This window comes from Dendropsophus ebraccatus, chromosome 1 (genome assembly GCF_027789765.1).
Source record: "Dendropsophus ebraccatus isolate aDenEbr1 chromosome 1, aDenEbr1.pat, whole genome shotgun sequence".
NCBI classification, from domain to species: Eukaryota; Metazoa; Chordata; class Amphibia; order Anura; family Hylidae; genus Dendropsophus; species Dendropsophus ebraccatus.
The window spans coordinates 36,914,178-36,940,547 of NC_091454.1; the positions used below are offsets into that span (position 1 = coordinate 36,914,178).

Consider the following 26,370-nt stretch of genomic DNA (forward strand, 5'->3'; position numbering starts at 1 on the left):
CTACTTTAACAATAAAAATACAGATGCCACTGGCGCTAATATTGATTTCAATGGTGTAATGTCCATGAATAAATATAAAGCTATGACAATCCCCAAGGTACTGGGACCCCCTTACAACCACCAATGTTATTTTCTAATAGCCTAGAAATTAATAAAACTTAAAGCGTAACTGTCATGTTTTTTTTTTATTGCAGAAATCAGTAGTATAAGCGATTTTAAGAAACTCTGTAATAGGTTTCATCAGCCAAAAAAGCCTCCTTCTGTACTCAAGAAGCAATCTCCCAGCCTCCCCCCCTGACTTCTTATCTGTGCATTATCAGGCAAACACGTCTTCATTACAGAGAAGCCAGTGAAGACGGGCTCTGCCCTCTCCATTGTAAGCCTATGAAGGGGGGAGGGGCCGAGGGAGATGAGGGAGCAGGAAGAGGTGACATGAAGGTCAGCTGTTTGTAGACTCTCTGGGCACCTAAAACGCTAAATTCTGGTGTCAGAAAGGTCAATGCTTATCTATGAACTTACTGAGAGAAGATTGCAGGGTGTTGTGCTGTGCAGGACTGCTCTGTGCTCAGTCACTCCTAACAGCCCCTCCCCTCTCCATAGCCACATAATGGAGACAGAAATCCTGCTTCATCTGATGTGAGGGGGGAGGCTGGGAGATTGCTTTTTCAGTCCAGAAGGAAACTCTTTTAGTACATAAAACCTATTACAGAGTTTCTTAAAATCGCTTGTACTGTTGATATTTAATGTTTTCAGAAAAATGGCCCTGAAATGACAGTTACGCTTTAAGAACTCCAATACTACTATATAATATATATATATATATATATATATATATATATATATATATATATATATATATATATATATATATATCAGAGCAAACAAAAAAAAACATGCCAGGAAACTAACATCTTGATGCCATAGTAGGTGCCATGTAACCCACATATACAATGCGTAATCTTTAGCATGTTCATTCTGGAAGGAATTCCCCCTCCCCCTCCCCAAGTGTTATATAACAGATGTGACATTATAATTGTAACCTTACTGTACCATACATTCCATATGCTGTGTTAACTGAATGCTTCAAAATGATATCACACGGCACATACAATTTTTCTGACTACAGTAAATGAACGTTTCGCGTGTCCCCTTGGATCCAGCTACGTATGCCATGTGCTTTTTCCACCCTGCTTCCATGAATAGGACAAAGTCGGTTTTGACCCCCAAGGAGAAGCCGCCGCAATCGCTTGCACAATCGCTTTATGACTGGGTGTCTAACATGTGTGTGCGTGAAATTTAGTGACAAAATAAATCCCACAAGAATCTTTAACAAGTAACTTTGCACTTGTGTTTTTCCACCAAACAAAGTATGACGTCTAATGCTGCACCCATCTCTGTCACTATACAGCATATGATATTGCACAGGCTTACCTTCCATACGTGCCTGCCATTTACAGTTTGTGTGAAAATATATTAAATAGGTTTACTGGGCTTTTATTTTATAGAAAATATTGCATTTACTATATCCTGGAATATAATAGTCATACACTGTAAAAGGACTATAATAATATCTATATAATCCATTAAGTTGAATTTAACTATGAAAGGCCCAAGTGTCGAACCTGTTTAAGCACACACCCCGGTATTATATGAAGTGGCATAATACAATAGGAAGCTAGCTCCAGAGAGTGCATAGTACAGTATGTAAGGTGTACACACACACACAATATTATATATATATATATATATATATATATATATATATATATATATATATATATATATATATAATTTAGAGTTTATAAAAGCTGTGGCTGACATTGGAAATAATATTGTCTAGATAGGTCCCCATTCAAGTAAAAAAACATAAGACAAGTACCCACATAAGACGGCCATATGATTTCTGCCTAAAAGTGTCAGAGTGCCTAAATTACAGTGCCTAATACCTAATGTGTCACTTGACACAAATTTAAAGGGGTCTGAAATTTGTCCCCTATCAGCATAATAGGGGAGTACAAGCTAATCAGTGTTGGGGGTGGGAGGGGGCAATGTGACCTCAACTGATCCCAGGATAAACTTTCAGAGAGAATGCAAGGAGTAAGCACGAGGTAGGGATGCAATAGTAGGGACTCCTTATAGTTGTAGTCCCGGGGTATTTATCCTTTTGTCATTGTGTAACCATAATTCAACATACCTTACTCTCAGTATTAATTGTGAAGACCATGTCACTCTGATCCAGAAGTTGGCACGAGTAGGCAATATTAACGGCAGTCTCTTGTTTGTCACCAGTTAGCACCCAGATGTTGATACCGGCTTCTCTCAAGGCAGCGATGGTGTCTGGAACACCGTCCTGAAGACGGTCCTCTATCCCTGTTGCACCTTAATATTGACAAGCAAAAACACAATAATATGATATGAAATAGATAAAATTTATTGTTTACAATAATTCCAGTATTTATCAGTCATCCACACTTGTTTAAAGGGGTCCGTCTGATTTATATCATGCTCTGAGCTGCTGACATGAGCAGTTAGCTAATATCTGTAAGGTAATGTAAAATTGTGCCTCTCTAAGCTGGTGACTGCAAAGTTATAAAATCATGTTTTCCTTTCAAGCTCAAGAGTTCTAGAGGTCGTGCTGAGCTGTCTTATGCAAGTATTCTCCCTCCCTACCTGCTTGGCTTCCAGCACTGAACCTTGAACCTTGTACATCAATCACGCAGGACAGGAAGGAATGGAGGAGGGAGGAGGCATGCAAGCTGCAATTAGCACAGCCTCTATGACACTTAAGCTTGGAAGAAAAACACATTTTTATAACTTTTCAAACAGCCACCAGCTAAGAGACTGGTATTTTTTTTAACCTCCCTCTTCTATCTAAAGTTGCCTAAATATTAGGTATATGGCTTTTAAAATTATCCCCAGAGGGATTTACAGGAAGAGGAGTGGTCACCACAAATGTCATAAGATCAGACACCTTTAGATAGGAAACTGAATGTGGGAGCCCTATTGTTGTAGTCATGTAAGTCGCTCCTGGTACTTTATATTAATATTTAGAAGGAACTTAAATAAGAGAAGCGCAACTTTACACCTGACATGAATTTAGCCTAAAATACTAATGTCCCACAATGCTTAACCAAACCATTCCAGTACAAAGTGCCCCTATGCCTGAGGTAGGCCTGGAGTACTGTGTTTGCCTCTAGGCAGGTTTTAGGTATCATGTTAATATTGAATGGGACAAGTGTTTTGTTTGAGGCATTAACATGGAAAGAAAATTGATATTTTGTGCAAAGAGAGACAATTTCCAATGCCAGTAATTCTGTGAACAATACTTGTCACTCTTAGTAGACAACAGCTTGGTGGGACACATGAAGAAGCAGTTAAATAAACTAGAGTAAGGGTGTCCATCATGTTGCACATCTTGTCCTGTGGAAAACATCCATTCTTATAGTACAGTTTGTGGAACTTACCAAGAAGAGTAAGATTAGTTTCCAGATGCTCGGCAGTTTCCATAAGCAATTCCTCTCTGTTGTCAATGGCGGCTTCAGCTTCTTCACGGAAATTTGACCAACGTTCAAAGTCTTCCTCACTCAGAACCTAAGAACAGATATAAAGATGAAGATGACTCCACGAAGTTTGCAAAAAGCACCTGAAAAACTCTTAGACTGAGAAACAAAATTATCTGGTTTGAGGAAGCCAAGATTAAACTTTCTGGTCTCAAAGTTTGGTGTGAAGACCATCTTAATGGATTGTTAGCAAATGGTCCACCTGTTGCACACGTGGCATAGGTTAACCAAGAACTTTATTGATAGTTGTTGATGGTACAAGACCATAAATAACTACCCTTATTGACTCCAAAAAGGCCCATTTCTGCTTTAGTGTTCTATACATGCAATATACCCAGTACATCTGTTCCTTTTTCCTGGTGTCTGTAAGCTTTATTAACCATAAACTTTTGTACAGTAAATATCATGATGATCGTGTATCTGAACTGCAGCCATGGAACATAGTCTGTATGTCTTGGTTTAAAAGCTTTAAAGAATTTATTGCTGCTCAACACGTCAAACTCAGATATAATAATGATAATGATCAGACTGTTTTTTCTCCAACTATTTCCTGGTTGTAATTCTTATCATGTAGTTACAATGATCCGAAAGCAGAAACGCTGGGAGTAACTAGTAACCAGGCCAGCAGTTACAGGTGAAAGGTGACCAGCACTCCTTACCTTTTTAGCTATGCACAGGGTTCTCAGACCATCTCTTGCATACCAGTCGAGGTGTCTCTGGGTTCTTGACTGGATCTTCCGTAAGGTTTTTCCCTCGCTTATATTAACTTAACGAAAAAAAAGTTCTATTAACATCCACTCTAAACAATATCTATTTCCTAAGCTGATCACAGGGCATCTTACTGCTGAGAAGCACAGAAGCTCTTTTACTAGACACAGCTCCATACCTTTGGTAGTGGCTATGCCTGGTATTGCAGCTTACTGCAAGTCCCATTATCAAACATGGTCATTACCAAAGCAGCAGCTGCCTGGTAAGAGAAGGGGCATTTTTGTCCTGCAGAACTGGATACCTTTAACCATTACAAATAAGTTACATAGTATTGATGTAAGAAAAGTCACATTCAGTATTTAAAGGGAATCAATCAGCACAACTCCCCAAGGCTAGCAGCTGTGTGTGCAGCGGAAGCTTTACATATGGGAAAAGGAAGTTTTATTCTAGTGCGCAAAGGCCGGGAGAGAAGCGGCAACTAGTCATCTGGGCAGAGAGCTGCCTGTCAATAATCCCCATACTGTGCACTAGCAGGCAGAGAGCAGTGACTAGTCACGTAGAGAACCCTGCCCCTCTCGCAGCTTCATGCGCCAGAATAAAATTCCTTTTTCCCCCAATCTAGAATTACGAATGCAGACACGGCTAATAGCCTGGGGGAGCTGTACAATATAATTCCTTGCTGCACAGCATAGATCTATCAGCACAATTGTACTGATTGGTTCCCTTTGATTTATAGTCCTTATCTACTGCAAGTATACACCATGGGATATGTATTCTACTAGAATGAACAACAACTTTAGTGCAGCTCACCTACTGATAAGGTACCGAGGTGAAACAGACAACTGCACTACCCACAAAATGCACTAAAAAGTTTACAAGACAAAACATGGTAGGTCTGTCCCAGTATTTATTCAATAAAATTCAAAGGTTCAATTTTAATACATAAATACTGGGCTACTTGGTACTTTGAGGATAGACCTATCATGTATCTTTATGTATTCTACTGGTTTACATCTTGATTCATAATAAATGAAACTGAAACTGAGCAGATTGTTATACAGCCTTGTGGGAAAACGTTCAGGATAACTTGTCATTTATTCATGTAACTCTCTGCTTATGCTGGGCTAAGTAGTCATGGGGGTGGTCCTACTCAGTTATTGATAGCTATCTGCGTACAAGTGTGCATACTGAAAAAGCTGCCAATCACTGTGTAGGACCGCCCATTTGACTAGTAAGCCCAGAAATGCTCCTACTGCTCCATAACATACTGCTTCTAGATTGGATTGCATCTTTAATGTGACAAGTTCCTTTTTTATCCAATAGAAGAGGTTTCCACTTACATGAACACAATGGTAACCATATCATAGTTATGACTGCACTGCTGTCCAGCTAAATTTTTATGGTGCTTACCTTTGGCTGGGTCAGCTAATAGATCCATGATCGCAGAATCAGCTCCTTTGGTGTATACGATGATCTCTCTAGTTATTGGGTGACGGACCACCACAGACATTCTTTTTCTGACAGAATCAAATCCCAAGGTATAGAGGAGGTCAAAGGTTAGCAGGGTCCCCTGTGGAAGCCGTATTGTTACCTGGTCAGGGGTGCGGGACATTAAGGTAAAGCTATAAGCTCTGGCAGCATGCACCAGTGCAGCTTCATCGGGACTCTCAGCCTCATATAAAAACTCGTCTTCTATATGGAGTGTACCCACGGCAGCAAACATTTCATCAATACAGTTGTCGGCGCTGGTCCTGCTTGTTGAAGAGTCATCTCTCCCATTACTTTGGTTTTCAGCTTCACCTGAACTAGATCGAGATGTGGTATCTGGACTGACTTTGTTCCTCTTTGAACTGGATGGTGTTGCGGGGTCAGAGCTGGAGGGAGTAGTGGAGGATGACTGGCTGAGCCGCATCATTTTTAGCCTCTGGAGCAGATGCTGAAATTTCTCCAAGGATGGTGCTGAAGGTTTCAGCAATGGAGTCATGGTAACCTTAAAAATTAACAAAGAAGCCAATGACTAAAAGTGAAATAAAAAAATTAAAGCGAATGTACCAGCAGTACATCTGCTTTGAGATTTTCACATGGATAGAACGGCGGCGATGGAAGGAAGCCGGTTCCATTGTCCGTTGTATTCCCGGGCACCGGACGGGGGTTCAGCACTGGAGGGGGGCTCCAGTGCAATAGAGCCGCATCATAGGGGGTGGGGGTCTCCTCCCACTGGACGCAGGCTGGCCTGCCTCCAGTGCTTTACCCCCAAGTGCCCTGGGAATAGATCGGTGCTGTACGTGGAAACCAACCCGCAATTCAAAAAAAGGACTGCAGCATGGGCTTTCATGTGGAAATCTTAAAGCGAATGTACTGCAGGTAAACATGTGAAGGCCAGAATCAAAGGGTTTTTGTATCGGTAGCCTATTTCTATCATAGGTTTATTTGTATACCTTTAAACCAGGGATGAGGAACAGCTGGAGGGCCGAAGTTTCCCCATCCTTGCTATAAACCAACAAAGTCAGGACTTTTAAGGGTAGCTTCACAAGTACCGGATCCGCAGCGGATTTCACTCTGCGAGTTTTAAGTGAAATCCGGTAGTGAAGCGGATCCTGGTAGTGTGAAAGGTCTCTGGGGTTACATATCCGCAGCGGAATTTTCATTTCACTGTGAATATGTAACCCAGCCCCTTTAACCCCCCACAGCCCCCAGCCCTGAGCATACATTACCTGCTCGGCGCTGCGGCTGTGTTTGCCCGACTCCAGGCAGTCCCCATCAGCCAATCAGTGCTGCCTCACACACAGCCGCAGCGTCGGGGGCTGTGGACGGTTGAAGGGGCCAGGTCACATACTGGCAGCGGAATAAAAATGTGACCCATTCAACTTCACACTACCAGAATCCGTAGCGGATTTCGCTGCAAACTCACAGCGTGAAATCCGCTGCGGATCCGGTATGTGTGAAGCTACCCTAAAGGTGTTTTACAATACATTATTTCAATCATTATTTTCTATTAATATGTAGCAATATATCATATCTTCAGGTATAGCGATCACCTTTTTTATGTTTATTTACTTAATAAGAACAGATAGAACCTTGTGCAATGACAATTCTAGAAAAACAGCCAATAGATGTGGATTATAACAAAGCTCGATTTCAGTTTTGTGGTGAGGATGACTTAAGGATAAAGTGCATACAGTTTAAAGTCCATGGGGCTTACCCTTTGCCTTGGCTCAGTTGCTGTAGAGACCACTACAGTATTGCAGATGGCCAAAGCCAGGAAGAAATCAATATACGGAGAACTTGAAGGTCTGGCGTTGCTTTGTGGCTTAAATGGAGACAGAGCTTCAATGTGGACTGAGGCTTCTCTGACCTTCTTTAACAGCATCTGATCCGGGGTTACATCTTTTTCCTGAAATAGATTAGAAAACTCCATTTCATCTTGTTTTTGTACTTCACAACCTGCCTCTATGCATCTGTATAAAGAGGGACCTCTTATTTCCCAATGGTGCTGACAAGATGTCTCAACGTGAAAATAATTTGACTGCTCGAAACCCGGCATTATGCGGAAACACAGAACACAAACATGATCCTGGAAGAATGGGTATTTTTAGGCTTTAGGATTCTAATAGCGTGCAGCTTCCCTTTATTTTATTCATTTTTCTCTGCCTGACTGTATCCCAATTAGTAGCATTTGTCTTGGAGCCGGCATCTGGATGGAGTAGATTTCATTACTTGTTCTCTGGAACCTGTCCAGTATTCACAGTTTGTTTTTAGAACAGATGTTATTTTTATATATTTGATAATTAATGGAATGACATGATCTCATCTACTATCGCAAAGGCATTGTTGGCCAAAGGAGAGCAATTTGCAGGATGTGAAGGATGAAGTTTTTGTTTTAATGTTACTTAGTAGATTTGTTTTTTTTTTACTACTTTTACTATTGTGCTGTCTATATAATGTCTCGACGATGAGACCCCATTTTTTTGTATGATATAGATATCTGTACTACTTTGCCAAAGCAAATTGGTTTATTGTAATCCGATCAGAATGCAGTATTAGATAACTTTAAAGGGGATGGCCACTTTATAGTAAAATTGCTCAGGGTACAGTATTAGTAACTGTGCTAAGAGCTTTTACTGACAGCAGCTCCCTGTGTATTTCATAGAGCTAATATCAGACTCCCCTCCTCCAGGCTATGCTGTCCTGCTCTGTGGTGAGTCTGTCCATAAGATGGCCGACATGGAGGAGCATGTGACCATGCCCCACCCCCTAGTGTCCATCATAGACATATACAGGCTCAGTGGTGGACACTGTGGGGTGGGGCATGGTTACATGCTCTTCCATGTCAGCCATCTCATGGACAGAATCACCACAGAGCAGGGCAGCACAGCCTGGAGGAGGGAAGTCTGATATTAGCTCTATGAAGTACACAGGGAGCTGCTGTCAGTAAGTGCTGTACGTACAGTTACTAATACTGTATACTGAGCAATTTCACTATAAAGTGGCCAACCCCTTTAACTTTAGATAACAGAGTTGCTATTTCATTTGCAATGTTATGAACCCTTAAGGTGCGTTCACACGTACAGGATCTGCAGCAGATTTGATGGCGCAGAGTTACTTTGCATTGAATCTGCAACTTCAAATCTGTGCCATCAAATCTGTTGCAGATCTTGTACGTGTGAACGCACCCTTAACAGGACTGTAAAAAAGTGGCCATCTTATCCTATGCTCATCTGAAGCTGGCCTTTTGGGGAATACTTGCCCTATTGAGCATGTAGAAGTTTTCATAAGTTTAGGTAGAATTATAGATAGGCAGGTGTTGGAAGGAACAGAAAACTAAGCTCCAAGGCCTTGACCATGGCTGACTATAGTAATTCTACATTGTGTGAAGGATGAGGTTTCTTTAGGCTCTAAAATTAAAAGTGTGCCACCAGCGATACAAATAAAAAGGAAAACTAAACCTTGTGAAGTATTAAAGCCTCAGGAATAATCTCTGAGCTGTATTATAGTGATTTGCATTTGGCAGATGGGAAATGCAGTAACTCAGAACTAATCATAATGTAGAAAACATTTCATCTGCTTGTTCACTCCTCAAATTTATATTTTAAACAAAGAAAATAAGTGGAATCCTAGAGAACAGGGTTAATAAGTTCCCTAACATACATTGTGTTTTTTTTACCTAACCACAGCAGTGGAATCTGTTAATAGGTTTATGCGCCTTAAATGAGGGCACCATACACTAGTGACAGAAATGCTGAACAGATTGGTTTATTACCGTATTTTCCGGCGTACACTACCGTTTAAAAGTTTGGGGTCACCCAAACAATTTTGTGTTTTCCATGAAAAGTCACACTTATTCACCACAATACGTTGTGAAATGAATAGAAAATAGAGTCAAGACATTGACAAGGTTAGAAATAATGATTTGTATTTGAAACAACATCGTTTTTACATCAAACTTTGCTTTCATCAGAGAATCCACCTTTTGCAGCAATTACAGCATTGCACACCTTTGGCATTCTAGCTATTAATCTGTTGAGGTAAGCTGGAGAAATTGCACCCCACGCTTCTAGAAGCAGCTCCCACAAGTTGGATTGGTTTGATAGGCAATTCTGGCGTACCATACGGTCAAGCTGCTGCCACAACAGCTCAATGGGGTTCAGATCTGGTGACTGCGCTGGCCACTCCATTACCGATAGAATACCAGCTGCTGCTTCTGCTGTAAATAGTTCTTGCACAATTTGGAGGTGTGTTTAGGGTCATTGTCCTGTTGTAGGATGAAATTGGCTCCAATCAAGCGCTGTCCACTGGGCATTGCATGGCGTTGCAAAATTGAGTGATAGCCTTCCTTATTCAGAATCCCTTTTACCCTGTACAAATCTCCCAACTTACCAGCACCAAAGCAACCCCAGACCATCACATTACCTCCACCATGCTTAACAGATGGCGTCAGGCATTCTTCCAGCATCTTTTCATTTGTTCTGCGTCTCACAAACGTTCTTCTTTGTGATCCAAACACCTCAAACTTGGATTAATCTTGGTCTTCCTCTGTCCAATGTCTGTGTTCTTTTGCCCATCTCAATCTTTTTCTTTTATTGGCCAGTCTCAGATATTGCTTTTTCTTTGCCACTCTGCCCTGAAGCCCGAAATCCCGCAGCTGCCTCTTCACTGTAGATGTTGACACTGGTGTTTTGCAAGTACTATTTAATGAAGATGCCAGTTAGGGACCTGTGAGGCATCTGTTTCTCAAACTAGAGACTCTAATGTGCTTATCTTCTTGCTTAGTTGTGCAACATGGCCTCCAACTTCTTTTTTTACTCTGGTTAGAGCCTGTTTGTGCTGTCCTCTGAAGTGAGTAGTACACACCGTTGTAAGAAATCTGCAATTTCTTAGCAATTTCTTGCATGGAATAGCTTTAATTTCTAAGAACAAGAATAGACTGTCGAGTTTCAGATGAAAGTTCTCTTTTTCTGGCCATTTTAAGCGTTTAATTGACCCCACAAATGTGATGCTCCAGAAACACAATCTGCTCAAATGAAGGTCAGTTTTGTAGCTTCTGTAACGAGCTAGACTGTTTGCAGGTGTGTGAACATGATTGCACAAGGGTTTTCTAATCATCAATTAGCCTTCTGAGCCAATGAGCAAACACATTGTACCATTAGAACACTGGAGTGATAGTTGCTGGAAATGGGCCTCTATACACCTATGTAGATATTGCACCAAAAAGCAGACATTTGCAGCTAGAATAGTCATTTACCACATTAGCAATGAATAGAGTGTAATTCTTTAAAGTTAGGACTAGTTTAAAGTTATCTTCATTGAAAAGTACAGTGCTTTTCCTTAAAAATAAGGACATTTCAATGTGACCCCAAACTTTTGAATGGTAGTGTATAACAGAGCTTCGGGAGAATAACAGAGGCACTGGGAGTTTGTGAAGCCTCTATCATTCTCTAGCAGCTCTCCCAGCAGCCGAGTGTCTCAGAGCTTCTCAGATGAGACGCTTGGCTGCTCGGGAGAGCTTAGGGGATCTCTGGCGCAGGCAGTGTACATCACACTGCCTGCGCCGGGAACTGGTCAGAAGACACGTAGCTGCCGGAACAGATCACAGGCCAGTTAAATATTTGTTTGTTTGTTTTTTTTATATTCACCTGCAGTTAACCCCTGCCTGACTGCAGCAGGGCTGAGGTCAGGCAGGGGTTAAAATTTTCCGGCGTATAAGGTGAACCACTGACAGTCTTCTTATAAGTCAGGGGTGGTCTTATACGCCTAGTCGCCTTATACGCCGGAAAATATGGTACTTTCATCATTCTGTTTAGATGTTCTCCTAATATGCAGGATAATAGGATTCTTGCCACACCGCTTCCCCCGCCCTTCATTTGTTGATTGACAGTTGACTGCCTATACACAGCATGGATAGATAACTGCCAATCAGCAGCTGGTGGGCAGAGTTTTCTGCTTCTCATGACTAAGCAGGACTACTGGACTACTGCATATAATGGAGCGGCTCTTATTGTCCATGTTATTCACTGTCACTAGTTTATGCTACCCCTAGATAGGAAGCATAAATCTACTGACAAAGTCTCTTTAAACCAGAAATGAAGCTTCCCTTAGTACACCCAATAAATTATCAATGGATCTTGTCCAATAGCTGTTAGAGATCCATAACAGAATTAAAGAAATTACAGAGCCATGGATCAAAGCAGTTTGTAAACAGGGTCATACCATACTGAAGGTACATATAATTCATCAAGCTAAAATGCTGCAGTCCATCATATACCACTTACACAAAGCACGACTGCCTAGACAAGTGGCTGACTCTGGCTTGTTGACTTGGAAACACTTCATTTAGCAAAGCCCTGTTCGTTCATAGAACGCTTCTTAATTACATAATGGAGATAAAAGTGATCTAGTGAGGGCAGTCGTATGAATACAGACTATACACTTACAGGAAGGGCCCAGGAAGACGGAGGTTGTTTTAATTAAAAATATGTCATTGCTGTAGCCGTCATGTTCTACAGATGTATTAATTACAAAAGCAAAAGCAAAGAGGACTAAAATGGGGATTGATGGAGAAGAACTCCACTGTCTTCTATATCAGGTGTTTCTTGCAAATGGTTAGGTTGTAAACCTTTTCTGCTATGGGGCAGCCTTAGAGAAAGTGTTGTTGTTGTGAACTAGAAAATGAAAGCCACAAAAGAGAGTCTATGTCCCATACAGACTACAGAAATTAATGAATTAATAGAGGTCATAGATGGCATGAGTGAACAGAGTCACAAAGGTGCCCCATGTGCGCCAGGTACTTCCTTGAATAAACTCGGCAGCAGATGAACATGATGATAGTGGCACTCACCAATTCAAATTAAAAAGGGGCTTTATTCGGACATATGGGCAGAACATGTAAGCAGTTTACACTAGTCAATGAGCGACGACCATTTCATGTACAAGACGCTTCTTCCAGCTTGGCGAGCCAGAAGAAGTGTCTTGTACCTGAAACAGCCTTCGCTCATTGACTAGTGGAAACTGTTTGCACATTCTGTCTGTAAGTGCGAATAAAGCGTCATTTTCATTTGAACCAGAGAGTGCCGCTATGATGTACATCAACTGCAAGTTTATTCACATTAATTTTTTATGTTAAGTTATATGGCATACTTACTATGGGACTGCTAAAAGCCACTTGGGAAATGTCAAAACGTCCTTCAGATTTTTTTCTAGCGTGCCCGTGGAAATTCGGTCGAGCACTCTGGCAGCGTCTCAGGGCTCGGGTGCCTTTATGTCTCATAGTGGAATGGTCCTCAGCTCCAGTACCTACTGGAAAGTTTTGTCTGAGTTTTGTCAGATCTTCATCATCAGATTCTTCTTCTTTGTAAGTTTCCAGACGTTTTGCTGCAAATAAGAAATTTAAAAAACATTCATTTTGCTGATGAAAACTATGGCTGAAAATGTGCACTCGTCCTCACTGTATGGTCGGAATTGTTAAAAATATGACAAGTGAAACAGAATTCCCAGATAATCTCCGGAGTTTGTTTTATGACAAGAAACCCATTGTCATTTAAGAAAACTTCTGTCTCACAGTAAGGGAGGCAGAGCCATTACAGACACTTAAAGCATCTGTTATACTTTTATCTATTTGGGTTCGGTATATTTATGCACTGGCAGAAAATTATAATCTTTATACTTTTGATGTTAGATCCATACTAATGTAGATGAACACGCACTAAAGTGGAGTTAATTCTTTTTTATAGAGTCCACTAAAACAGCCCATCCCTTTAGACCCAACAGAAACAACAAACAAAGAGGTTAAAGAAAATCAAGTCTTCCCATACTAATCATCTGTTGTATGTCCTGCAGTAAATATTGTTTTCTTTTCAGTCTGACACAGTGTTCTCTGCTGCCACCCCTGTCTGAGACAGGAACTGCACAGAGCAGGTGAGGAAATGAGGGATATAATGGAGTAGTCCATTATTGGTATGGTATAATTCTACCTTCATAGGTCACTTACCATGAGAGCTTATGGAAGAGAAAAACTAAATAAACCAAAGGTGGAATTAATTCCTGAAGAACTTTTCTGCCTGAAGCTAGAGCCTGACTATCTGACACGTTAAGTCTATAGAAGAAAGTTTGCGGTCCTGCACGTCTAATCCAATGCCTCCCTGGTAGCACTGCTTTGCCCTTTGTAATGATGAATGTAACTTACCATTTTCCTGATGGGAGAATTCATTTCCTACAATTGTGCATCTGCGGAAGACCATTTTATTTTCTGTCAAAGTGCCAGTTTTATCTGAGAATATATATTGGATTTGTCCAAGATCCTCCGTGATGTTTAACGCCCGACACTGCACAGACAAGTCAATTTCTTCATCGTAGAGATCAAGATCATTATGTATGAAATAGATCTGACCGAGTTTCACTAGCTCAATCGATACATATAAGGATATTGGGATCAAGATCTGCAAAAAAAAAAAAAAAATTGTGTTCAATATCTATACAGATATACAACATATTGTAGGAAGGAATTTAAAAGAATGTCCAACATGTTTAACCCTTGGAAAACTGGTGTAATTGCCCACACTGAGAAACAAAAGGAAAAAAATATAGATATTAAACAAAACCGCTCACCTGTAGCAGGATAATCATAGTAAGGAACATATAAAATCCAGCAAGAGCTGGTGCAGTGTAACTTCCATCAGAATTTGGAACATCAAAAAAAGGATGTATTACAAACTTGCGATACCAAAGGCCATGCCCTGAAAAAAAATTGATATGAGCAAGTTATAGCAAATCACATAGCATAGCAGGGATCAGTGTAATCTGCTATCTTCTGATAGAGCCTGCCTGTGGCAGACTCTATGAGAAGACTGCAGACCTGACTGCATGCAGGAAGGTAAGGGACCTCTGGCAGTCAGAAAATGCAATTTGGACCCCTGCAGACAAGGTCCCAATCGCTAGGTGACCGGAGATGCTCCTTAAATGCTGCGGCGCAACTTCGGCGTTAAAGGGGTTAATGGCGGGCGGCCATGCCATCGCGGCGGCTCCCCATTAAAGGTGTGGACCTGGCTGCCGGTCCTCACCAGCTATGGGGCGAGCTCTGCTCGTGAGCCCGCAACTTCGGCAGGGTGTACATTTACGCCCTTGTGCGTTAAGGCACAGGCAGTGGGGGCGTAAATGCACACCCACAGTCGTTATGGGGTTAATGTTCAATCTCAAAAAAAAGGCTGGAGAAGCGTGCGGTTGAGCACTTCACTCCCCAGCTTGCAGAGACACTGCACCTGACCAGTCTATGGATGCTAAATGGAGCGACACAGTGGCGTAGGTACCATGAAGGCAGGGAAGGCAGTTGCTATGGGGCCCCGCACTGCAGGGGGCCCGCCTGGCCCTTCTTCCCTGTCTTCAAGCTACGCTAGTGATAGTAAAGCACCCTGTCAGAGATGCAGAAGGGAGAGCCTGCAATCCCCTCTTAAACACCTCTGCACCTCCCCCTGACACAGGCTCAGAGCGTCCTGCACCAGTGTCCCCCTCTCCACAAGTGGAACAGTCCCAGGACGATCCGCTAAGCCTCGCCCCCATCGCGGGCAGCCCCGCCCCCAGCGCCCACCACAGGTGGGATATTCGCTCATGGCAGAGTGCGCAGGGCCTGAGGAGAAGACTCACAGCAGGAGGATGGTAACTATCACTGCCAGCTGGAAGTCACCAACTTTCCTGGCATTCTGTATAATGGGGTCACTCAGCTTTCCTGGCATCCTGTATAATGGGGTCACCAGCTTCCCTGCGTCCTTTATAATGGGGGTCACCCAGCTTCCCTGCATCCTGTATAATGGGATCTCTCAGCTTCCCTGGCATCCTGTATAATGGGGTCACCCAGTTTCCCTGGCATCCTGTATAATGGGGGTCACACAGCTTCCCTGCATCCTGTATAATGGGGGTCACCCAGCTTCCCTGCATCCTGTATAATGGGGTCACTCAGCTTCCCTGGCATTCTGTATAATGGGGTCACTCAGCTTCCCTGGCATCCTGTATAATGGGGACACTCAACTTCCATGGCATCCTGTATAATGGGGTCACTCAGCTTCCCTGGCATCCTGTATAATGGGGGTCACTCAGCTTTCCAGGCATCCTGTATAATGGGGTCACTCAGCTTCCCTGGCATCCTGTATAAAGGGGTCACCCAACTTTCCCAGCATCTTGTATAGTAGTATAATGGCGGTCACCCAGCTTTCCCAGCATCTTGTATAGTAGTCAGTATAATGGCGGTCACCCAGCTTCCCTAGCATCCTGTAGAATAGGGTCATCCAGCTTCCCTAGCATCTAGTATAGTAGTCAGTATCTTTGAGGTCACTCAGCTTTCCCAGCATCTTGAATAATTGGGTCATCCAGCTTCCCTAGCATCTTGTATAGTAGTCAGTATAATGGAGGTCACCCCCCAGGACTCAGAGCACCCCCCAGACCTGCAGGGACTCAGAGCAGCCCCTAAACCCTCCCCCCCCCCCCCCCGACACACACACTTAAAGCAGCCTGCACCCCGCAGGTGTCTTAGAGCTGCCCCAACCAGCAGGGACTCAGAGCGGCCTGCTACCCCTCACCCCACCCCCACCCCAAGGGCACAGTGTCTCAGAGCTGCCAAAGGCGAGGGGACAGCTCCATATCGCCGGTACAGGTAATATGTTGGGGGGGCCCCATACACTTTTTTGCTATGGGGCCCCATGAATCCTAGTTACGCCCCTGGAGAGACAATAAGGCAGTGAGCTGGGGAGTGAAGTACATAACCATGTGCCTTTCCTGGCTTGTTTTAAGTAACCAAACACTCGTACCTGACCGAGTGTCTCTGCAACATGTCAAAAGTTTTTTTCTAATGACAGGGACAGTTTATTAAAGTGTCAATCTGACCCCTGTGTAGTCTAAATGAAATACTGACATCAATGACTTCACCATTTTAAAAAATTACCCAAATGACTTTAATATGAAGCTAAACCTTTAGAGTCAATTTAGTAATCCCCTTAAGAGTTCCCTAATATAATGTCATTTTTAAAATTGTTCCTTTTACAAGGGTAAGTGATCCTCTAAGAACACTGCAGGGCTGGGGTTTCAAATGTGCATCCACCTCTCTGATGTGTCAGAATATAGACACCCATTATAGCATATCTAAGTCTTCTCCAATGCTACTGTAAATACATTACACCATATGACATAACAGGAGGTCACCCAGTGAAGGTTTTGCGGATGAGGATTAACCTATAGTAAAATCACCAAGACTTGTCTTCTTCTAAAAACTTCAAAAACGTCTAATTCTAGACATACTTAAGAAGGAAAAGAAAATAGTGTGTTGTTATCTTAAGTATAATAAGTAGATTAAGGCATAATTTGAGAGGAATTTATGTACTTCTAATGTCTTAGAAAAGACTGTAGAAATACATAAAAGATATTTCATACATCTTAAGGCCACATTCACACAACAACACAGGCCGTGATTAATACAAAAGATACATGGCATAGAAGTCAAAGGGAATCCCGGACAGAGTATATACACATTGTATACGCTCCGGCCGGGATCTCTAGTGGCCGCAGTAAAAAATGACATGTCAGTTTTGTGCAGCCACTATTCATAGAATAGCAGCCGCACAGAACTGACAGTTCACACAATGGAGCGAGTGGCTCTGGTCGCACTCTTCATTGTGTGCAATGAGGAATTGGGATGCGGGCGCACACGAATGGGCCTGCATCCCAACTAAATAAAATTGAAGTTCATCCGGGTGGTACTGCAGTACCGGCTGGGATGATCTTTACAGACATCGGTCGGTGTCTTATGTAGTGTGAACCCGACCATAATAATTGATGGCCAAAGTTTCTTTTTTTATCCTTCAGTAGACAGAGGACACCAGAGAAGTCTGGTGCACAACTGTCCTACTCCCAGTAAAATAATATAGGTATGTGGGGCTGCATAGCTGTATGATCTTGAGATCTATATGCCATTATTTAAAAAACAATAAAACTAAACTAAATATACAATGAAAAAAAATAAATAAACATATACCTATAGCTCCAATGAGGCACATGATGATGAGGATACCAACACAGAAGAATACATTGATATTCATCCGTCTTTCCAGTTTGCTGCGCTTATATCGCGGACCACTGTTGTTCAGCATCGCCTTGGTCTCATGCCCTTGGGGAGAAAAAGATGCAAATAGCAGGATTTTAATAAATATCTCTATATATGAATGCATTTTCCATAGCTGTCTCAGCATGTAGCTGCCTGCTGGTTCTTAGCAATCAGGAAGAATCAAGTGTTTTAATTAACCATTGTGACCCAAAAGAGCAACTTTTATGGCGAGATTCGCCTGTCATCCTGACAGCCCAGTTTTTTTTTTTTTTAAAAGATATTTTTCTTTTTTTTGAACGACTAGAATCTCAATTACATGTGTAATTTTAGCCACCATCGTGGGCTTAAGACTAAGGAAAATTATGTTTGGATTGATTATTCATTCATCCATTTATATTTTAGAATATATTATTTATGTTATGTAAGAATAAAGCAAGAAACTAAAGCAAGAAAAACTGATCCGTTAAACGGATGCTGAAAACGCAGTGTGAACCTAGCCTAACCGTTGTAGAAATAGTCTGGTTTGTAATGTAAAAGCTAAGGGCTAAAGTTAGATGATTAACAGTTTATTGGGGCTGTTCTCGTGTACAAGATCACAGAAAATAGTCAAGGTGCTTATAGTAAGGGTCCGTTCACAGTGAGCAAAACAGGAAATTTTGAGTGGAACCCAGGCCGCAAGTTCCGCTTGGAATATCTGCCTGTTATGTTCACTGTAAATGGACTCTAATAGTGAATAACTTCACTCAGCCCCACTTATCTAAATTTGTTCACCTGCAATAAAAGACATAATCCATGTCATTTCCTAAATGTTCAGAATACTAAAATACGTTCTTTTTATGTAATGTTTTTGTTTTCTGATTGTAATATGGGAGCAGCCATGTTGCCTTAACAGCAGTCAGAGAGTTTCTCTAGGAAACCATAGTCTGTAAAGGAGAGTTTTCTAGGCAAGCTTTGTGACCTCTGCAGGGGTGATTCTACATGGAGAGTGAACAGTGAGCTGTGATAATCATGAATGGTATAATTCTGTATTACCTTCACAAGATTAACATAAAATTGTGACTTAAAAATATAGTCTCCCCCCCCCCCCCCCCACACTCTGTGTGTGTTTCTCCATACCATCCCTAAGTTTAGATGCTGCACATTTGATATATACCTGTATGAAATGTTACTGCGTCTTTCTCTCCGCTCTAAAATAGTCTTATTTCATCGGTGGACAGTGTCAGTGTCAGGCTTCATGACGGTTGGGTCTTCCCCCCAGCCAGGAGATGGGGCCCAACTACAGGAATGCCCTGCTTAGTGAGGAAATCTATGATCTGTGTACCCATAGACTCCAAACGCCTAAAAATAATTATTTTTGCCCCTGTCCCGGTGTTTTTTAGTGGGGTTTGCAGTTTTCTGTTGGAAGGAAGTGCGTAGACAAAACAAATGTGAAAAGAGCCCAAATCCATGGGCTTTCTAGGAGAGACAGAGTGCTACTGACAGGGGGACTTTACAGGCTTCTCTGTACACACATTGGTCCAGGGACAGCTGTCACTTTGTGTGGTGGGGTCAGCTGGACTCTTCCTATGTCCTCTAGGAGTCCTGTCTGCTCCAAGTCATATAAACCTATGCATCTCAGACCTCAGCACCCCCCCCCCCCCTCTATCATACCATGTTGTCAGATGTTTAATGTTGAGTAGATACAATGAAATGGTTAAATAAGAACATATTATTCCATTAAAGCAGATAAAACTAAAGAAATAATAATAGGCAGTCAGAGTAAAGTAACACCACGTAATAACCTGAAACACAACACTCAATAGTGTGATTCGTCCCGGTGATGAAGCCTTTGTACACGTGAATGTCAGAATACAGAGGCATGCTTTACTAATGACACATTATTGTAATTATCAATTTAAGCTAAATTAGTCATCATAATGTTTAATCACCAAATACCATGTTAGATGAGAAGTCTGTATAACACCGGCTTACAGAAAACTTGTCATTAAACGAGTACTATTATATCAGAACACTGAACAGCTTCTTACCAACACTATACATGTAGGACTCTCTCTAATAGGGTGCTTTCATGTAGGACTGAAACATTGCTGTTTTTGTATAGTGTATTAGTGTGCATACTTACCTTAAAAAACTGACCCGTGGTCTGCGTTTAAAATGTAAATTTATGTTGTGGATATGCTATATTTTTTTTTAATAGTTTTCCACCAATGACTGCATAAACATGATTCTGAATATATTGGGGAAGATAAATACAACTGTGTGCAATAATAATAATAATAATAATAATAATAATAATAATAATAATAATAATAATAATAATAAATTTACCTAGAGAATACTTCAGATTACCCAATGTTTGGTCCCATATGAAAGCACTCTATGGGCCAATAAGTGCCTTAACAAAAAGCCCATTGTGATCACCAGTCTTTTGCAGCCAGGGCAGCACAACTGATCCCTGGATCATTCATCATCATATCCCCATTTACATAGGGCGATCACCCACTAATAATGATATTTAAGGCAATACAAATGACCAAATGGACAATTGTTTTTTGTTGATGGGCTAGTCACTGTCCCTTTCACATTGGTGAATCATCAGGAATGAGCATTCCAACAAACTTTTTTTTTGGCCAATAATTGACTAGTGTAAAATGCCCTTAAAGGGGTACTCTGGCAAAAAAAAAAGTTTTTAAATCATCTAGTAGCGGAAAGTTATACAGAACTGTAAAATACTTCTATTTAAAAACCTCAGTCCTTCCGGTGCTTATGAGCTGCTGTATGCTCTGCAGGAATTGGTGAATTCTTTCCAGTCTTACACAGCGCTCTCTGCCGCCACCTCTGTCTGTGACAGGGACTTCCCAGAGCAGAAAAGGTTTCCTATAGGGATTTGCTACTGTTTTGGACAGTTCCTGATACTAGAGTTGGCAGCTGTGTCAGACTGGAAAAAATACACCACTTCCTGGAAGACATACAGCAGCTGATACATACTGAAAGGCTTAATGGTTTGTTTGTTTGTTTTTTAAGGATTTTTTAAATCTGTATAATTTTCTGGTACCAGGTTTTTTGTTTTTTTTAACTGGAGTACCTCTTTATGGTCAAACCAATGGCACTTTAGAAATAGCGAAATCAACACACTGATTAAACAGAAGTAGGTAACACCTAATATCTAATACCAGGAGACATGGAGGAAGCAGACACTTTAATTTTCCCATGAACAGGGTGACTTATCACAATGTCCCCTCAAAGTCCAATCTTACGGATATAGGGGGAGATTTATCAAACTGGTGTAAAGTAGGACTGGCTCAGTTGCCCCTAGCAACCAATCAGATTCCACCTTTCATTTCTCAAAGAATCTGTGAGGAATGAAAAATGGAATCTGATTGGTTGCTAGGGGCAACTGAGCCAGTCCTACTCTACACCAGTTTGATAAATCTCCCCCATATAGGTTGTACACCTTTTATACCAGTTTACTGATTAATAAAGCTGATACAAATAGCATTTTGAGTCTAACATTTTTTCATTCTTGTAATTGGTTCGAGCACTAATAGGCTATTGGTAAGCGAGCTGGAAAAAGATGTGACCTCCAGAGTCTTAGATGTTGCAGCAAGCAGCTGGACGTTGCTGCAGTGTTTCATCAAGTGGTCTAACCGTGATCATTACGGCATATGCCTTGCCCTCTGCTTGATCTCAGCAAGGTATAGCCAGTTCAATTTATCTAACTCTAATTTCAGTCATGAACCATTTTCACTTGGCACTAGGAATACATTTAGCTGCTTTCCTACAGCAGGAAGAAGCACTATGGATTCCGACGGAATGTATCATGAAATAATGACATCAGCTGCTGAGTAGGTCGGAATACAGAACAAGATACGACTCAGTTATAAAAATAAAACTACTATTGGAAAATGAAAATATACATTTTGTATATTGCGAATGGGAAGATGAGAAAAGACTGAATTACCGCACTTATTTGACGATATCACATTTCTAAAACCCAATGGTGCCATAATAAAAACCAATGCTAAATGTAACCTCCAAGAAAGTAATTGGGACATTTAGGAATAGAGCTTGGATGTCGGCAATGTAATAATGAAGCTCAGAATGTCTAGCTGACTTGGAAAACTAAAGAAGAAAAGAAATCTTAAAATAGGGACGATAAAGTACGGTGGATCCTATTGAGCTGGTTAACGGGAACCTGTCACCAGGACAAGCCTTGTTGGATTACAGTAGCTGATAGATATCCTAATAATAGTGCCCTAAAGTGCTCAGGAAAGATGACACTACAGTCCTGTAGCCTGGAAAATGAATCTGATGGCTCTGTTGTAGTCCGTCCTGCTTTTAGGCTATGTGCACACACCAGCAAAAAAATTATTTTAGAACACCGGATATTATTTGTATAACAATTGACGTTTTATAAATTGAAGGGGTTATCCAGCGCTACAAAAACATGGCCACTTTCTTCCAGACAGCCCCACTCTTGTCTCCAGCTTGGGCGGGGTTTTGCTGCTCAGTTCCATTGAAGTGAATGGAGCTTAATTGCAAACTGCACCTGACCTGGAGACAAGAGTCGTGTTGTCTCTAAAAGAAAGTGGACATGTTTTTGTAGCGCTGGATAACCCCTTTAACGGCCATTATTTTTTATTGAATAAAGGCCATCCTATAAAAATGGCCGAAATTTTAACAGTGTTTGAACATAGCCTTAATTTGTCCTAAATGCTTTCAGCAGTCATGTATGTGCATGGACCATATGGAGCACATTAGTAGTACATATGGTAGATAGGTGTTGCATGACCCAACAATAAGGTTGGGCTCATTTTTGATTCCCATATTTGAAGGTGGGCACCAACTAAGTAGCAGTCTAGAAGCAGAGAAAGAAATTGCCACACATGCAGCACTCATCCGTCAGCCCCTTGGCAATTTACTTGGAGCATATTACAAATGCCTAGAATGAACCTGTCCGGCCCTTAAATGTGTAATATTAAAATACATCTAAACATTGGCTAAATATATTTCATTGGTCCATGCTATTAGATAATAGTGTTTAAATATTCACCAAAATTAGTTTGGTGAATATAATAATTGTATTTCTTTATGCTTTATTTTGGAACACAATCAGGCCCCTCCCCCCTCTATGAGACACACCCTCTTGTTGAGCCAGGTATAAAAGTGTCTAAAGCATTGTGCTAGTAAACCTGCCTTAATGTCAGTACATCCAAGAGGTGGACTGTAACCTACCCTAAGGTACATGTCGATATCAACACAGCATATTCAAAATGAGTCTGAGATGGTGAACCCTCTAATAAATCCAGTGTGCAAACAATCAGTCAGGTTTATAATGGACAGACCATGCCAAATTACATCTGTAAACTCAGTCCTCGCCACCAAGAAATGTTTGGCATAAAACTGTAAACATAATTAGACTTTGTACAGGAATATTTTCAGAATGTTCTTAATATAGTAAGCGCTTATTTCTTAATTTTATCTTTTGTTCAATGATGTCATCAAGAAAAAGAAAAGAAAAGAAAATATGGTGAAATATTTGCCTATGGGAAGGGTATTGAAGTGATAAATGTCAGTAAATGAATTGCTACACCCTAATGTCAAAACGAAAGATAAATAATTTAAAAAGGTCAAGCTGCAAGAAATATGTGGAGTGCATACTTTCTTTTGCTGAAGTTTTTGGCCATCCTAATAGAAGAATTCTTTATGTTGGTAAAGGGTTGGTTCTCACACAGCTTTAGTTTTTAGTCAAAGCAAGAAGTAGATTAAAAAACTAACAAAAATTTGGAAATATTAAACAGGGAAACTGACAGACATAAATTTATCTGTGCTGTCAGGTTTCCCTTTAAATGTCTGATGTGCTCATAACACCTTTACGGCCACAAGCAATGAATTATAAGATAAAAAAATAAACTGAAAGTTTAGTCACCTGCATAGACCACAACACCAATTGTTTCCTCTGTATTTCGGACAGTACATCCCCGAAGGAGAAGACTTTCTGTGCCGAATCCCGTACGTTGCCCATTGTTTATATCCCTGCAAATAAAAGTACATTTAGCAATTTGTAGAAACAGAAAAAATACTTTTAAAAGAAGACGAAGATGGTCTCTTCCAACATCACCCCCACCAAAAAATGTACAAATAAAAATACTTTAATACTATATATACTATATTCCTAACACTGAGCAGATAGGAACAGAAGTACCAGAAACTGCTGTTACTGAGAAGTTTGTCAGCTCTCCCTTAGGGTATGTTCACATCTACTTAATCTGCTGTGGACTTGATAGTTAGGATTTCATGCGGTGCATTTGAACAAATGAATGGCTGAAATGAGCACCATTCATTTCACAGCAGCTTGAACACATCTGAATGTAACCTTAGGGTGCATTTATACTACGGAATCCATATGTAGAACTTCCCGCGGAATTCGCCTTTGGCCCCCGCGTGCTCCCACTTGGATCTCTGCCTGTCCCATAGACCCAACTCTATGCTTAGGCGGATTCCGCCGTCAGCCCAAAGATTCTTTGGGCAGATGACGGAATCTGCTTAAGCATAGAATGGAGTGTATGGGACGGGTGCAGATTCAAGCAGGAGCATGTGGGTCCGAGAGGCGGAATCCATGGGAAGTTCTCAGTGTGGATTCCGTCATGTAAACGCACACTAAGGGTAGGTTTACACAGGTAAAAGAAGCACTCGTGTGGAGCACTGCACTGCAGCTCTCTCGAAGGTGTGGACAACACAGTTTAGGCAGCCATGAATTTCCTATTGGCTTCAGTGCGTTTTCAGCATCAAAAACAACACTTCCTTTGTGACCATAGCTTTCGTAACCATACAAGTGTGGAGACCTAGTGCTGCCCCTAGCCAGATGTTAGAGACCTCGGCTTAGCAATCAGCTAAACAAAAAAAAAAAAAAAAAACTAAAAAACAACTTTCTCATTGTAGACTAGAGTAAACACCGCCATAGACTTTGATGTGATACAGTATATACAATTAAAAAGAGGAATATGTATATACATGTGCTAGGTTTTCTTGTACGTACATATATCCATGGCTGAGGAGAACCTAGTTACACATTCTTGCCCTAGATCTCTGCAACAGTCTCTGTCAATGACCTTATGTTTTTCAATCTTCTTTTAGTAGATTTTTTTTAAGCTTGCCCTTTAACATAGCTATAAAATTTTATTGCTTTCTCATTACATGTTGCATTAATATCAAATCAACAATCGGTGCCTGGCACAGTATTACAAAGAAAATAAGGAAGACACAAAGTCTCCTAGATAAGTAACGTCAGCATCAAGACAAATAGAAAATTAATGATTACACATTAAAACAAATGAAGATTGAGCCTTAAACAACAGGAACTATATTGCAGCTTCTTAATGTGTTTATTTTATTGCTAAGTGAACCAAAGATACACAGAATAATAATTGGTCGGTGCTTTGTGTTTTTCAGATTGTTACATTTTAAACACAATTAAACTGAAAGGAAACATGGGAGAGACTATCTTCCAAAGAATGCGGCCAAAGACTAGACCATCTTCAATAGCTGTTCCTAGGCCAACAACTATTTCTCCAGATTTTCCCAGTGTATACAGTATTTACGATTGCCCATAAAGAGCATGGAAAGTGGGGAAGTTGGTTGCTGGTGGACACTCATGTCTGGGGATTGGGTGTTAAAAGTCAACATGTCAACATTTCTTTGCCCCAGCAAGATTCTGGAAACCCACTTCTATCTTCCCCACCTATAATGTTCCAGGTTAAAGACAGTTAAGGATTGTTCAAATTGATAGGACCCAATTTAAACTAATTTAAAGGACAAGTGCCATGAAAAACTTTTTCCCAGTAATTGAAGCACATTACAAAGTTATATAACTCCTCCCTTCCCTGTCTTTTCCCCCCTCCACCCCCCACCAGGAAGTGTAAGAAACTCACACAGACCGAATTACTGTCGTCACCGTCACCAAGCTCTTCTCTCAGCTCCTTCTCCTGTTACAGCAGCCCCCCCCCTCCCCTGCCTTGTCAGGTGACTCAGCTTGCTCAGCTCCCATTGGCTGAACAACTGCAAGCCATCACTTGGACTGGGGAGGGGGGGGGGCTGCTGTAACAGGACCTAGACCAGCCCTCCTGCTGATGACTCATCCTCACAAGAAGGAGCTACCTGGTGACGGTGACGGCAGTCATTAGGTCTGTGTGAGTTAGGACACTTCCTGGTGGGGGGTGGAGGGGGGAACGACAGGGAAGGGAGGCAGATAGGTGATTGAAGCATATTACAGAGTTATATAACTTTGTAATGTGCTTCAATTACTGGGAAAAAGTTTTTCATGGCACTTGTCCTTTAAAGTATTGTATTGCCCCCCAAAAGTTATATAACTTTCAAAATGTAACTCAACAGTAGATGTGAAATAAAGAGAGTTTGCAATATACATTTTTTTTTGTTATCATGCTGTAAGGCTACGTTCACACAGAGCAAAAGGGGCGGATTACGCGAGGAAATATTTCCGCCTGAAATCAACTGACGCTGAAT

The 26,370-nt window shown here is 41.2% G+C and overlaps 1 protein-coding gene across 3 annotated transcripts in view; it reads right to left on the bottom strand.

Annotated features, from left to right (window-relative positions):
- ATP10B (ATPase phospholipid transporting 10B (putative)) overlaps nucleotides 1–26,370 on the bottom strand; it is a 187,407-nt gene that overhangs the window by 10,040 nt on the left and 150,997 nt on the right. For all 3 annotated transcript variants that reach the window (XM_069969699.1, XM_069969710.1, XM_069969717.1), the window contains 10 exons: nucleotides 23,777–23,883; nucleotides 17,779–17,910; nucleotides 14,370–14,497; nucleotides 13,948–14,200; nucleotides 12,907–13,136; nucleotides 7,471–7,662; nucleotides 5,679–6,258; nucleotides 4,220–4,326; nucleotides 3,465–3,591; nucleotides 2,195–2,379 (listed from right to left, as the gene is read on the bottom strand). In XM_069969699.1, the coding sequence (XP_069825800.1) occupies nucleotides 2,195–2,379; nucleotides 3,465–3,591; nucleotides 4,220–4,326; nucleotides 5,679–6,258; nucleotides 7,471–7,662; nucleotides 12,907–13,136; nucleotides 13,948–14,200; nucleotides 14,370–14,497; nucleotides 17,779–17,910; nucleotides 23,777–23,883 (2,041 nt within the window). The remainder of the gene's footprint in view (nucleotides 1–2,194; nucleotides 2,380–3,464; nucleotides 3,592–4,219; nucleotides 4,327–5,678; nucleotides 6,259–7,470; nucleotides 7,663–12,906; nucleotides 13,137–13,947; nucleotides 14,201–14,369; nucleotides 14,498–17,778; nucleotides 17,911–23,776; nucleotides 23,884–26,370) is intronic.